Source organism: Trichomycterus rosablanca, chromosome 16 (assembly GCF_030014385.1).
Source record: "Trichomycterus rosablanca isolate fTriRos1 chromosome 16, fTriRos1.hap1, whole genome shotgun sequence".
NCBI lineage: Eukaryota > Metazoa > Chordata > Actinopteri > Siluriformes > Trichomycteridae > Trichomycterus > Trichomycterus rosablanca.
Window position 1 is genome coordinate 29,908,616 of NC_086003.1, and position 14,558 is coordinate 29,923,173.

General features: G+C 43.3%; 1 protein-coding gene and 4 non-coding genes across 6 annotated transcripts in view; all 5 read left to right on the forward strand.

The window, feature by feature from the left end:
• rpl17 (ribosomal protein L17) overlaps nt 1–12,299 on the forward strand; it is a 172,607-nt gene extending 160,308 nt beyond the window's left edge. Inside the window, exons 1-7 of one of the 2 annotated variants that reach the window (XM_063012045.1) lie at nt 6,039–6,059; nt 8,667–8,716; nt 9,487–9,527; nt 9,712–9,846; nt 10,036–10,134; nt 11,035–11,226; nt 12,222–12,299. In XM_063012045.1, the coding sequence (XP_062868115.1) occupies nt 8,677–8,716; nt 9,487–9,527; nt 9,712–9,846; nt 10,036–10,134; nt 11,035–11,226; nt 12,222–12,269 (555 nt within the window). In that variant the 5' untranslated portion in view covers nt 6,039–6,059; nt 8,667–8,676 and the 3' untranslated portion in view covers nt 12,270–12,299. Of the gene's footprint in view, nt 1–6,038; nt 6,060–8,666; nt 8,717–9,486; nt 9,528–9,711; nt 9,847–10,035; nt 10,135–11,034; nt 11,227–12,221 lie in introns of those variants that run through there. The other variant, XM_063012046.1, reaches the window with a different exon arrangement.
• Nucleotides 9,572–9,639, forward strand: LOC134331004 (small nucleolar RNA SNORD58). The gene has a single exon (XR_010015076.1). It is a non-coding gene; the product is annotated as a small nucleolar RNA SNORD58 (small nucleolar RNA).
• LOC134331005 (small nucleolar RNA SNORD58) lies at nt 9,886–9,952 on the forward strand. The gene has a single exon (XR_010015077.1). It is a non-coding gene; the product is annotated as a small nucleolar RNA SNORD58 (small nucleolar RNA).
• LOC134331002 (small nucleolar RNA SNORD58) lies at nt 10,875–10,942 on the forward strand. The gene has a single exon (XR_010015074.1). It is a non-coding gene; the product is annotated as a small nucleolar RNA SNORD58 (small nucleolar RNA).
• LOC134331003 (small nucleolar RNA SNORD58) lies at nt 12,063–12,129 on the forward strand. Its single transcript, XR_010015075.1, has one exon. It is a non-coding gene; the product is annotated as a small nucleolar RNA SNORD58 (small nucleolar RNA).
• Nucleotides 12,300–14,558: the final 2,259 nt, after the last annotated feature.

Genomic DNA, 14,558 nt, shown 5'->3' on the forward strand with positions numbered 1-14,558 from the left:
AAAGACTTCAGCTCATAGATCAAAATAAATGCAAATCAAAGCACAAGTGAGGACTAAGGGCCTTGCATAGGGGCCGAACAGTGGCAATTTGGCAGTGGTGGGGCTTGAACTGGCAACCTTCTTATTACTAGTCCAGTCCACCTTAGCTGAGCTACCACAATTCTCTTTGATGGTGGGTAGCACTGTCATCTCACAGCAAGAAGGTCCTGGGTTTGATTTCCCAGCCGAAACAGCCATTGTCCTTTCTGTGTGGGGTTTTGCATGTTCTCCCTGTGTCTGTGTGGGTTTCCTCCGACAGTACAAAGCTTTGTAGTGAGGTTAACTGGAGCCACTAAAGTCCCTGTAAGTGTGTGTGCGTGTGTGTGTTTGTTAACCCTGGAATGGACTCTCTGTGCGCAATACGGATCTCCATATGAACCCGCCTGGTGCAAGTGAAAAAAGACGGTCGGTGCTGCACACGTGCCGGAGGGGGCGTGTGTTAGTCACGACTGTCCTCGGTCAGGAATGGAGGTTTGTTTTACAGTAGGGGTAAAACAATTGGGGAATTGAATATGACTAAATTGGGGGAAAATGTATAAAAACAGAAAATAAGGTGGCTTTGGAATTGTTAACACTTTTAACACTTTGCTTGATTAGTCCACACTTGTTAGTCTCACAGAGAGCCATATAGCGCACGGAGAGTCACACACTGCTGTCTGTGAATCATCCGTCTCCTGTGTAGCACCTCGATCGGCCAGCAGAGGCCGCAATCGTGCTGCAATGAGGAACCCGTTTGACCTCCCTCAGTCTGGCAAACCTAAGACCGCCACGCCCGGATCGATCACAGTTAAGCCGAAAATACCGAATCGAACCACACCAGGACTTCAGTTGTTTTCCTCTGATGTGTGATGACCAGGGAGGGATGGAGGAAGTGGCGTGTAACCGGACCCCGGTGCCCGGCGGGCTGATTCTGCAGCTCGGTGATCAGTAACCCCTCCATCAGCGCCCGATGCAGAGGAGTTCACATCACTCTTCCTCCTGACAGCAGAAAAGCTGCAACGATCAGATCTTGGCTCGGACCGGAACGCTCGGAGAGGATTTTTGAGCTCGTGCCAAACACCTCCCGCCCCCGAAGTGCTCCGAAAAAATCGGTTTATTAAAACACGGCAGAGCGCCATCCTTTCATCTGGGTACAAATGCTTTCATCATTTCTGTTCTTACTGAAACATTCAGTAAAGCTCTTGTTCCCTGTTGTAGAGACCACTCCCATGGAGCAGATCCTGACTATCACATGATTCTGTGCATTTAGAGATGAAGTCTGACATGTTTTCGTTTGTGAGCTGGACAGTTTGGGTTTATTAAAGGGTTTTTAACATGGTCAGTAAGAAAAAAATATATAAAGAAATATAAACTAACCAATCGCCTCTGTTTTTCAGTCTGACAACTGGCAAATCAGGGTGTTCCTGCCTTGCACCCTGTGTTTCCGGGTGGAACTGGACTCGCTGTGACCCTGACCAGGCCTTAAACTTAGAAATGAAGTAGAAATCTGATTAAATGTGCAGTGAGAGAATTCAGAATTCAGCTCCAGTGGTGAACTCCAGCAGACCATCCTGACTATCACATGATTCTTTGCCTTTAGAGATAAAGTCTGACATGTTTTCGTTTGTGAGCAGGAAAGCTTGTGGTGGATTAAAGCGCTCTTGTTGTGGTCGGTAAGGAGAATGTAAACGAGCCCGACGCCTCTGTGTGTGACGACTGATAATCCAGGGTGTTTTTGCCTTGCGCCCAGTGTTTCCGGGTGGAACTGGACTCGCCGTGACCCTGACCAGGATAAAGCTGGTTGATAAAAATGAAATGAAATAAAAACTGTTCTGTTTTCTGCAGACTTTTGACTTGATTTGAAATAATAAAAACAATTATAACAAGTATAAACTTGATTTAAAGAAATAAAAAAATGATCTCATATAAATACACCTCAGTTGCTTTTACGTTTGTGGCAATAGTTTGGGGAAGGACCTTTCCCGTCCCGCTGTGAAAAAGCCGATCGTGTGGCTGAACGAGCAGATCACCCACTCCAGACACGTTCCAAATATTGTGGAAAGCCTCTCAAGCGGAGTGGAGGCTGTTATAGCTGCAAATTAAGGTCTGTGTCATGTTAAGCTTATGATCGGGTGTTCAGGTGTCCACAAACTTTTGACAATTTAGCATAAAACTGCAGGCGGCATCAATTCGATTTTGTTTTTGCTGCCATCTAGTGGCCAGATTGTCGAAGTACAAATTGTTACACAGGACATGAAATTAATTAATAAATTATTGCTTCACATCAAACTAAATAATCAGTTTCTATTATTATTATTATTATTAATAAAAGCAACATGAAGAAACTGCAGAACTTGCACTGTTGTGGCAGTAGTTTGGGGAAGGACCTTTCCTGCCCCAGTATGTTGCTCTTGTGACTGAAAGAGCAGAAACATCCACTCCAGATGGATCCACATCCAAATATTGTGGAAAGTGGTTCAAGCGGAGTGGAGGCTGTTATAGCTGCAAATTAAGGTCTGTGTCATGTTAAGCACATGATCGGGTGTTCAGGGGTCCACATACTTTTGACAATTTAGCATAAAACTGCAGGCGGCATCAGTTTGATTTGGTCCTTTGCTGCCATCTAGTGGCCAAATTGTTGAAGTACAGATTGTTACACAGCACATTAAACAAATTAATTAATAAATTATTGCTTCACATCAAATAAAAATAATCAGTTTTAATTCTTTAAAAGACAACATGAAGAAACTCCAGAACTTGCTTTTTTATTTTGATGGCTGGCACAGTGGCACAGTGGGTGAGGTGGATGCCACGCAGCACCAGGATCCGATCCGATCTCTACTTGGTTGCATCCAGGTATTTAGGTTCAAATTTCTCAACGGTACGAGTACATGATGAGGACACGGTTTTGTCTGTGGTGCTCTGTGATGGAGTGGCATCATGCCCTGTTTCCAGGTGGCACCATGATGATATACCTGCTGGAGAACTTTGTCTTCTGTTTTGAATTTGTATTTTTATTTCATTTTCATCAACTGCTTTATTCTGGTCAGGGTTGCAGCAGGTCCGGTTCCCCCATAACACTGGGCATGAGGTAGAATGCCAGGACAGGATGCCAATCCATTTGCACCACCAGGGGGAATTAAATGGGGGTGTGGGGGTGGATGGGTAGTTTACTTTTCAGAAAAATAAATAAATAAATAAATAAATATATATATATATATATATATATATATATATATATATATATATATATATATATATATATATATATATATATACAGTGTATCACAAAAGTGAGTACACCCCTCACATTTCTGCAGATATTTAAGTATATCTTTTCATGGGACAACACTGACAAAATGACACTTTGACACAATGAAAAGTAGTCTGTGTGCAGCTTATATAACAGTGTAAATTTATTCTTCCCTCAAAATAACTCAATATACAGCCATTAATGTCTAAACCACCGGCAACAAAAGTGAGTACACCCCTAAGAGACTACACCCCTAAATGTCCAAATTGAGCACTGCTGGTCATTTCCCTCCAAAATGTCATGCGACTCGTTAGTGTTACTAGGTCTCAGGTGTGCATAGGGAGCAGGTGTGTTCAATTTAGTAGTACAGCTCTCACACTCTCTCATACTGGTCACTGAAAGTTCCAACATGGCACCTCATGGCAAAGAACTCTCTGAGGATCTTAAAAGACGAATTGTTGCGCTACATGAAGATGGCCAAGGCTACAAGAAGATTGCCAACACCCTGAAACTGAGCTGCAGCACAGTGGCCAAGATCACCCAGCGTTTTAAAAGAGCAGGGTCCACTCAGAACAGACCTCGTGTTGGTCGTCCAAAGAAGCTGAGTGCACGTGCTCAGCGTCACATCCAACTGCTGTCTTTGAAAGATAGGCGCAGGAGTGCTGTCAGCATTGCTGCAGAGATTGAAAAGGTGGGGGGTCAGCCTGTCAGTGCTCAGACCATACGCCGCACACTACATCAAATTGGTCTGCATGGCTGTCACCCCAGAAGGAAGCCTCTTCTGAAGTCTCTACACAAGAAAGCCCGCAAACAGTTTGCTGAAGACATGTCAACAAAAGACATGGATTACTGGAACCATGTCCTATGGTCTGATGAGACCAAGATTAATTTGTTTGGTTCAGATGGTCTCAAGCATGTGTGGTGGCAATCAGGTGAGGAGTACAAAGATAAGTGTGTCATGCCTACAGTCAAGCATGGTGGTGGGAATGCCATGGTCTGGGGCTGCATGAGTGCAGCAGGTGTTGGGGAGTTACATTTCATTGAGGGACACATGAACTCCAATATGTACTGTGAAATACTGAAGCAGAGCATGATCCCCTCCCTCCGGAAACTGGGTCGCAGAGCAGTGTTCCAGCATGATAATGACCCCAAACACACCTCTAAGATGACCACTGCTTTATTGAAGAGGCTGAGGGTAAAGGTGATGAACTGGCCAAGCATGTCTCCAGACCTAAACCCAATAGAACATCTTTGGGGCATCCTCAAGCGGAAGGTGGAGGAGCGCAAAGTCTCGAATATCCGCCAGCTCCGTGATGTCGTCATGGAGGAGTGGAAAAGCATTCCAGTGGCAACCTGTGAAGCTCTGGTAAACTCCATGCCCAGGAGAGTTAAGGCAGTTCTGGGAAATAATGGTGGCCACACAAAATATTGACACTTCAGGAACTTTCACTAAGGGGTGTACTCACTTTTGTTGCCGGTGGTTTAGACATTAATGGCTGTATATTGAGTTATTTTGAGGGAAGAATAAATTTACACTGTTATATAAGCTGCACACAGACTACTTTTCATTGTGTCAAAGTGTCATTTTGTCAGTGTTGTCCCATGAAAAGATATACTTAAATATCTGCAGAAATGTGAGGGGTGTACTCACTTTTGTGATACACTGTATATACGTATATATAGTGTGGGTGGTGTTAGGAAATACCAAGATCCTGGGTTTAGTATTGTCAGTATGGAGTTTGGCATGTTCTTTCAATTTGCAGTTTTCTCTAAGGTATTCTCCTAATCTATGCCAGTGGGTGGCTTGGTTACTCATTGACTAAATTGCTAAGTAAAGGAAGGATGACCTGGCTGTATTGCACGGTATCTCTAGGTAGCTCCGGACCCACTGTGACCCTTATCAGGATGGGGTGCTCATAATGAATGAATGAATAAAATGAATTACATTTTGCTTGTTAAATTATCGCATGCTGAAGAAACAGTCCAACGTTAATGAACATTTTTCATTCATCCGTTTATTTTCATGAAGTGTGCCATCCTGGTCGGGATTGCGGTGCGTCCAGTGCCATCGGCACATGTGCCAGTTTTCTTAGAACAACACTCACTCATCAATCATTCACGCACTCACTAACTCATTAATGGGAGTGAATGAGCCCAGAGTACCTGGATTAAGTCTACACTGAAACAGGAAGAACATGCCAAACCCTTCACAAATTGCAATCGGATGCGGTGCACAAAGCAGATTCATAAAGACGTGGATGAGCCAGTTTAACTGAACCTCAACCCGATAGATAGAACACCTTCGGGATGAATTAGAGCGGAGACTGTGAGCCGGGCCTTCTCGTCCGACATCAGGGTCTGTCCTCACAAACGCGCTTCTGGAAGAACGGTCAAAAATTCCCATAAACACACTCCTAAACCTTGTGGAAAGCCTTCCCAGAAGAGTTGAAGCTGTTATAGCTGCAACGGGTGGCGACATCATATTAAACCCTGTGGATTAAGAATGGGAGTCACTCAGGTTCATGTGTGTGTGAAGGCAGACGAGCGAACACTTCTGGCTGTATAGTGTATTTAAACACTTTTAAATGATAATACCTAAATGCTGGGATCGAACTCGAACCCCTGAAGCTGCGCACCACTCCTACCTGAGTGTGTTTGATATTGTAGTGCGCACATTCGGCCGCTTGGTGGCGGTACTGAAGAGACTTCGAACCCGCAGAAGAAGCCGGGGCTGATTTGTTCTCCCGGCATGCTTTGCGCTTCCTCTTCCCTTCTGCGGCCTCTGAATGTAAGTGTGAGAGATTCTGAGCTGCTGCTTTGATCTTTATATTTATCCGCTCTGTATCTCTGACATCCTTCATTTTTATGATTTAATATTACATCCGAGTCTTTAATGAAGTCTTTGTTATGAGTAGAGCGCGTTATTAGTGCTGATAATCGCCGATATTTGGAGTTATTTGCTTGGGTTTGTGTCCGGTGTCTCGGCTGCCATTTTTGTTCCCCACACAAGTGTTCATACATTATTGTTATTTATTATCATTATAAACCGTCAAATTGTGCCGTTTATCTTTTATTCTTTTTATTGATGAGGTTCTTGTTATTTCTGTGAGTTTAGTCGCATTCTGGTGTTTTATATTAACTTAAACGTTTCGGCGATACCGATTCATACTACTATGTGTACTAACTAGTATGGAAGAATAGTGCGCGTGCGCATGAGCTGTTCTATCTAAGCGTACTAGTTAGTATAGAAGTATGCACACTTTCTGTATTATATTTACGTTTTTTAAGTGTTTGATTAGTAGTAAAGCTCGTTAATCATAGATTCGCTCAGATTAAGTAAAATCAAACTTAAATCTGCAGTTTTGCCATTCATTTATTAGAATATTCATACTCTAAAGTACATAAAGTGTGTAAAGTTGGCTTCTTGTTATTGGTTATAAGTGGTAAGGCTGATGTACAGGTTATGGTGGGTTATAGTCACGATTCTTCCTCACACATCACGATATAAAGCAGTCTTGTTAAAGTTGTAGACTCGAGTTTGGCATCTTCTCTGCATGCTTGCATGGATTTTCAGTAGGTGGATTGGTTAGTCAGATTGTCTCCTGTTTATTTTTGCTTGTTTAGTATCTGAGTAATTTCAGGCCCACTTTGATCCCTACCAGGATGATGCAGTGACTTAATAGATGAAAAAAAACATGTACCATGTGATGGAAGGTATTTGGACACCTGACAATGAGTGTGTTGGGGCGGCTCGGTGGGTAGCACTGTCGCCTCACAGCAAGAAGGTCCTGGGTTCGATCCCCAGGCGGGGCGGTCCGGGTCCTTTCTGTGTGGAGTTTGCATGTTCTCCCCGCGTCTGTGTGGGTTTCCTCCGGGTGCTCCGGTTTCCTCCCACAGTCCAATGTAAGTGGATTGTCCATGACTGTGTTGGATGTAATCTTGTGTAATGAGTAGCTACCGTTCCTGTCATGAACGTAACCAAAGAGTAAAACATGACAAAATCTAAATAAATGAACAAACAGAAATGGAAGCTTCTCACGAGACTTTAAAGTGTGTCTGTGGGAATTTGTGCACATGTATGTCTGGGCACTGGTGCTCATGTTCCGGTTCATCCCAGAGCTGTTGAGTGCGGCTTAGGTCAGGACTCTGGAGCGTCTTTAACTTAAGTTCAGTCGTGTCTTTATAGAGCTTGCCTTGTGCTGGAACGAGAAGCGGCCCTTCCCTAAACTTTTCGCTAAAGTTTACAGTTATTGTGATGTATTCGGTCTCGTCCGCATCCTTATACCTCCTGCTTGTGCAGAAAATAGCACCCTGTATTGTACTGTAGGGGCACAGGTGGCACTCGGGTACAGTACCTGGACCTTTTTAATTTCTATTTAACTTTTAGTTCAGTAAACATTAACAGAAATGAGCATCATTTTCAGTAGAGATGGAACGATCGATCGGCTACGAATCGGTATCGGCCGATTTTTAATCAAAATATGCGATCGGCGATATTTCCTAAAAGTAGCCGATCCGATCGTGTGATATATAAAGACCATGTTAAGTTAACAGCTCAGTGGATCGATCCAGACTTTGAGCTACGAAGCACCAACCATCACATCACCATTCATCAACCATCGTACAGAAACCATCGTGAAAGCTCTTACGATGTAATTTTGCTGATTGTAATATTTACTTTAAAAAGATAATTCAACCCGGTCACATCTGAGTGGATTCTATCAGCACGTTATATAAACTCCTGGTTCACTTTGGTAAATCGTAAGCGGTTCTTACTTGTGATGTAGATGAGAACAGAAAACGTTACAGAGCCAATCAGAGGCAAAAGTTTATTCATTACCAAATTCGTTAGTTCAGGATCATCTGCTGAACTTTTAGAAAACTTTTAGCTCCTTAGACGGAACGAGTCTGACTCGGTTACAGATCTGTGGTAATAGCAGTTTATGGGTAATGAAGCTTTTTAATGTAAGAGAGTCACACAGAATGTTCTGTAGTAGCTGGTGTTTATTTAAAACCACGACATTTAATTAATAACAGTAAACACGGAGAGATAACTGAGAAGAGAAACTTACGCTTCACATAAAAACGAATCAACTCATGAATCAATGAATCACTTATAGCGATACTGTGAACAAAACGTCTCTTCTAAAGGCACACACACACACACACACACACACACACACACACACGCGCGCTGCTCCGGTTTATCTTCACTGTGAGGCTCTTTTTAAGTTTATTTATTTTATTTACTGCTAAATTTACTTACTGCTATTTCATGGCCACTGTAGAGTGTGTAGACTAACTTGATGCCAGATCAGCTCTCGTTTCCATCATAGTTTTGTGTCGATTACATTTCATTTTGCGTCTGACTTATTTATTTATGTTTTTGTTGTAGACCTGCAGAAATGGTCCGTTACTCGCTCGACCCCGAGAACCCGACTAAATGTGAGTATCCTGGTTTCTCTGAAGCGTTTGGTTAAACTCAGCCATAACATTAAAACCACCTCCTTGTTTCTACACTCACTGTCCATGTTATCAGCTCCACTTACCATATAGAAGCACTTTGTAGTTCTACAATTACTGACTGTAGTACATCTGTTTCTCTACATATGGTCATGACCCCCACAGAGCAGGTATTATTTAGGTGGTGGATGATTCTCAGCACTGCAGTGACACTGACATGGTGCTGGTGTGTTAGTGTGTGTTGTGCTGGTATGAGTGGATTTAAACACCGTGTCCACTCACTGTCCACTCTATTAGACACTCCTACCTAGTCGGTCCACCTTGTAGATGTAAAGTCGGAGACGATCGCTCATCTATTGCTGCTGTTTGAGTCGCTCATCTTCTAGACCTTCATCAGTGGTCACAGGACGCTGCCCACGGGGCGCTGTCGGCTGGATGTTTTTGGTCGGTGGACGATTCTCAGTCCAGCAGTGACAGTGAGGTGTTTAAAAACTCCAGTAGCGCTGCTGTGTCTGATCCACTCAGTGTCAGTGTCACTGCAGTGCTGAGAATCATCCACCACCTAAATTACACCTGCTCTGTGGTGGTCCTGACCATATGTAGAGAAACAGATGGACTACAGTCAGTAATTGTAGAACTACAAAGTGCTTCTATATGGTAAGTGGAGCTGATAACATGGACAGTGAGTGTAGAAACCAGGAGGTGGTTTTATACCACAGTGTTTAAATTGTGTTTGTGTTTTCTCCCCACAGCATGCAAGGCACGGGGCTCCAACCTGCGCGTTCACTTCAAGGTAAGACTCGTCTTCCCGCTCAGTGGTTCTGTACGGTCCTAAAGCTGTGCTGATGACCTCTTAGGACACCTTTGGATTAATCATGAAAAGAACGACGTGTTTTCTGAGCAGCTGATTCCGCGTTCTGGTCAGAAACCGAGTGTCCGGCGTGTTCGGTATTGATTATTTTGTGTTTTATTCCCAGAACACCCGTGAGACCGCTCAGGCCATCAAAGGCATGCACATCCGCAAGGCCAGCAAGTACCTGAAGGACGTGGTGGTGAAGCACCAGTGCGTTCCATTCCGGCGCTACAACGGCGGCGTCGGGCGCTGCGCACAGGTGAGGACGCGCTGATCGGCGCGAGCGCTTGACGTCTGGTCGCGATGATGCCATCTTAGGACACCTTTGGAGTTCATAATGAAAAGAACTTACTGATCTGAGCGACCTGTAGAGTTTTGCTAATAGAATTGAGTAGAATTTTGGATCTGGATCGTTGAGCTGATGGTTTATTTCGTCCTCCCTCCCCAGGCTAAGCAGCACGACTGGACTCAGGGTCGCTGGCCCAAGAAAAGTGCGGAGTTCCTCCTCCACATGCTCAAGAACGCCGAGAGCAACGCCGAACTCAAGGTATCAGGGCTTAAAGCTCACGTGTAGTGAAAGTACCTGGTGCTAATCACATCCACAGTGTCGGTATAGTCATGCATGAGCGGCGTCCAGTTCCGAGGTATTTTTCCTCATAGGGATGTTTGGAGAACCTGTTAATGCGCCCATGGTCTCGTTGAGCTGTAGATATTTTAGTCTCATGTAAAATAATGAGGTTGTTTTTGACACAAACACAGAAAATAACACAAATATAATATAAACACACTGAAATACAATTACTAACAGTTACACATCAATAAAAATACAATAAAAGCTGCACTTTGGTTTTACTTCTTTATTGTTTCCTGACGCTTCTTAATGCTGGAGATGCTCGATCTCGGAATGCCGTATTCCCTTCAGCACCGGCGCATTCACATGTGCCGTCACTTCCTATGAAGTGTGCCGGCGGTGCACAAAACTTACCGCGACTTACTGTAGTAAAACAGCGAGTGAGGAATGTGATTACTGGAGGAACTTATGAGCTTTTAAGTGAAACGCAAAACATTATGACCATATAAGGCAAGGCGCATTGGGAAAATGAAGGGAAGTGGGTATGTTTAATTAAAAGCAGTATAATAATCTTGAGGTTAGGATTATAATCACGACACTGTGGACGATAGATCATTAATCACTCAGATAAACAGGAGCTCTGTGATATTATTATTATTAGTTCTACTACTGGAGAGTCTGTAACCCGGTAGTTGTGTGTTTTATACTGTACCGAGCTGCCGTGATGACTTCTTAGGACACCTTTGGATTCACCATGAAAAGAACTAAACGATTTCTGAGCAGCTCCCCGATTCCTCGTCCAGCGTGTCGGATCACGATCGGAACGAAGAACGTTCTAACACGGGTTCCTCCGGTTCCTCTGCTCCCCCCCCGCAGGGTTTGGACGTGGACTCTCTGGTGATCGAGCACATCCAGGTGAACAAGGCCCCCAAGATGCGCAGGCGTACGTACCGAGCCCACGGCCGCATCAACCCCTACATGAGCTCCCCATGCCACATCGAGATGATCCTCACCGAGAAGGAGCAGATCGTCCCCAAACCGGAGGAGGAGGTCGCCCAGAAGAAAAAGGTACTTCGGAACGGGTGTTACCCAGGGGGGGGTCGCTCCGCCCGACGGGTGCCATCTGGGTGTGGTCTCGCACGCTTCACTAATCGGGATGTGTTTAGGTCGAATCCCGGGCACCCTCGTTTCACTTGTACGGGGTTTCTGAGTGGAGGATGAGTGTATATGAGTAACGGGACTGAGCTCTGATGTTAACCTAGAATTACGTACATGAAATAGCAGCATGTAGAGAACATGCTAAAGCACCAGAACACCAGGCGCAGTCTAGTTATTTATCACAAAATGCACAATCTTTTTAAAGGAGTTACAATATTATCAAACATACATGGGAGAACCTACCAATTCTCTTCCCGTGAGCCTCAGTAGATACAAATAACAAACATTTCTGTTCTAAATGTGACCTGATTGATGAGAATATTCTCACACGTTTATTATCAGAAGGATGAATATGTGAGGGTAACAGGGCTGAGAGTAAAACATGGATTTTAACCACATTATTCTACATTTATTATAGAAAATAAAGATTAAAAACATCGATGTGACCTGGAGTCACGGAATAATGCAGGAAAAAAGGATTCCTGACGCATTTTACTTCACATTTCATTCTAAAGCGTCGTTTAGAGAGTAGGGATGTGAACAAATACTGTTCTTACAGTCTTATAGGGAGTTTTTATTAATGCTTTAAACTATAGATCCTAAATTTGCAGTTAGATCAGCGTGCACGACACTTTGCTCAGTTTAAAGTTCATCTGCATCTACGTTTATACATATAACATCCCAGGGACTGAAATGGCACCGATTCGGCGGAATGACCCACTACACCCAAACCCCCCCCCTTCTGGTTGCGATGATGACTTCTTAGGACACCTTTGGATTCATGATGAAAAGAATTTTCAGATCCTGAGCAACCACGCCCCCCCCCCGTTCCATGTTTATAAAGGTTCTATCAAGCGTCTCTGCTGTAGATGATTCAACGGGCTGTTTTATTTCCCCCTCTGCAGGTTTCCCAGAAGAAGCTGAAGAAGCAGAAGCTCATGGCTCGGGAGTGAATGTAAATAAATTCCATCGTTCAAACCACACGCTGGTCTGAGGTGTCTTTTATTACCGAGTCCATCACTGAATGTTCTGATTTCACGCCGCTCTTTATCAGTATCTGTAATACAAGCGGCGTTCAAAAAGTTTCAGCACTTTTTTAACTATTATTTATTAAGAATTACTAATACTTTTCTACATCGTCTCCTTCCGATGCATTTTTCCAGCATCGTACCGACGTTTTAATGCCGTCAGCAAGAACTGTTTTTTGGTTGAGCTCGTAAGCTCTCTTTACATCACGTTAAAATCTTCTTCCCCTTAAAGCTTCTTTCAGCGTCCAAAAAGGTGGAAATCAGACGGAGCAAAATCTGGACTGTAAGCGCCTCTCTGTAAGGGTGTGTTATAAAACCTAGCGCTCTCTCTCTACATAGACGCGTTTTTCATCATCTTATGCGCTCCGGCTTAATCGAATGCCCCAAATACACCAGCGAGAGACAACTACACACACCTGGAACTGTTAAAGAAGCCCTAAACCAAGAAAACGAGAAAAAATCTTACACTTTCTGGCAGAAATGAAAAAAATGAAGATTTAAACAGAACACATCATGCCATAAATGACACAATTGAGTGTAGAAAGTGGTGTTAAAAATCAAATAAATAAATATGAGCTCCAGAGTAGGAGGCTGTTCGAAACCCTAGATCAGGGGTCCTCAAACTTTTTAACTAAAGGGCCGGATTACTGTTCTTCAGTGTTTCGGGGGGCCGGACCGCAGATGAAATAGTAAACACACCCCAAAAAAGCTATTTACTGTGTATACTGGATGTATTGTCTGCTGTGTATAACTGTAGTATAATTTTACTTCATAATGATAATGCAGACATTTTATTTATTTTAATCATTTCCATTATCCCAACTCATACAGCGTTTCCCCCAAAAATCAGTGTGAACTGTGACTCTGCTTTTGCGTGACGAGACGGTCAGCATCAGGTTCCATATTTGTTACTGCCAGTCATAATAGGTAATAAGTGTTGATGAGTGAGTCTGAATCTAGTTGGAGATTTAAGGTGTTTAAACTTCGATAAAGTCTGCTCACAGGTACAGTGGTACATCGGTATACCTCGTCCTTAATCCGTTCCAGATCCTTGGATTCATACCAAACCGGACGTGTACCAAACAAATTTTTCCCATTAGAAATAAAGGGAAAATGATGAATCCGTTCCCATGAAAGAAAATCCTATTGTTATTGGCATATTATAAAACGGATAGTTCCGGTCCTAAAATCTGATTGGCTGAGCCGCGTTCGAAGCCGTTGTAAAATCCCCGATAAACGCACACCTGTGACCACCTCACATCATTCCATATTAATACGCCACTGAATAGAGAAAGTTAATGTTATTTTCGCCCTCACGTTGCCTAGCAACACTGTTAATCGGATTACCTTGCGTCGCGGAAGAACGCTTTATTGTAGGTTTATACACAATAAATACATTTATGATTAAACGTTGTATTTATTATATTTTATGTTGACCGCCGTTTTATAAAAGCAATAAGCCACTCGAGACCGTGCGTTACTGTTACGATTTTAGCACGGGGAAAGAAGTTTTAGGCTCTCTGCTTCGCGTCGTACCAAAAACGTCGTCCCCGTGCTAAAATCACAGTAACGTACGGCCTCTCCCTCTCGTGGCTTATTGCTTTATTATACGTTGATGGGGTTGTATAAAATAATTTATAGAACGGATAGTTCCAGTCCTAAAATCTGATTGGCTGAGCCGCGTTTAGAGCCGTTGTAAAATAAAGCAATAAGCCACGAGAGGCCGTGCGTTACTGTGACGTTTTTGGCACGACGCGAAGCGGAGAGCCTAAAACTTCTTTCCCCGTGCTAAAATCGTAACAGTAACGTACGGTCTCGAGTGGCAAATTGCTTTTATAAAACGGCGGTAAACATAAAATACAATAAATACAACAATATTTAATTCATAAATGTATTTATTGTGGATAAACTTACAATAAAGCATTCTTCCGCGATGGCAGGTAGTTCCTTAAAAGTGTTGCTAGGCAACATGAAGGCGAAAATAACATTAACTTTCTCTATTCAGTGGCGTATTAATATGGAATGATGTGAGGTGGTCCTAGGTGTGCGTTTATCGGGGATTTTACAACGGCTTCGAACGTGGCTTAGCCAATCAGATTTTAGGACCGGAACTATCCGATTTATAATCCCCGATATAAGCGCACCTGTGACCACCTCACATCATTCCATATTAATACGCCACTGAAAAGAACAAGTACAAACTTGGTTGAGCAC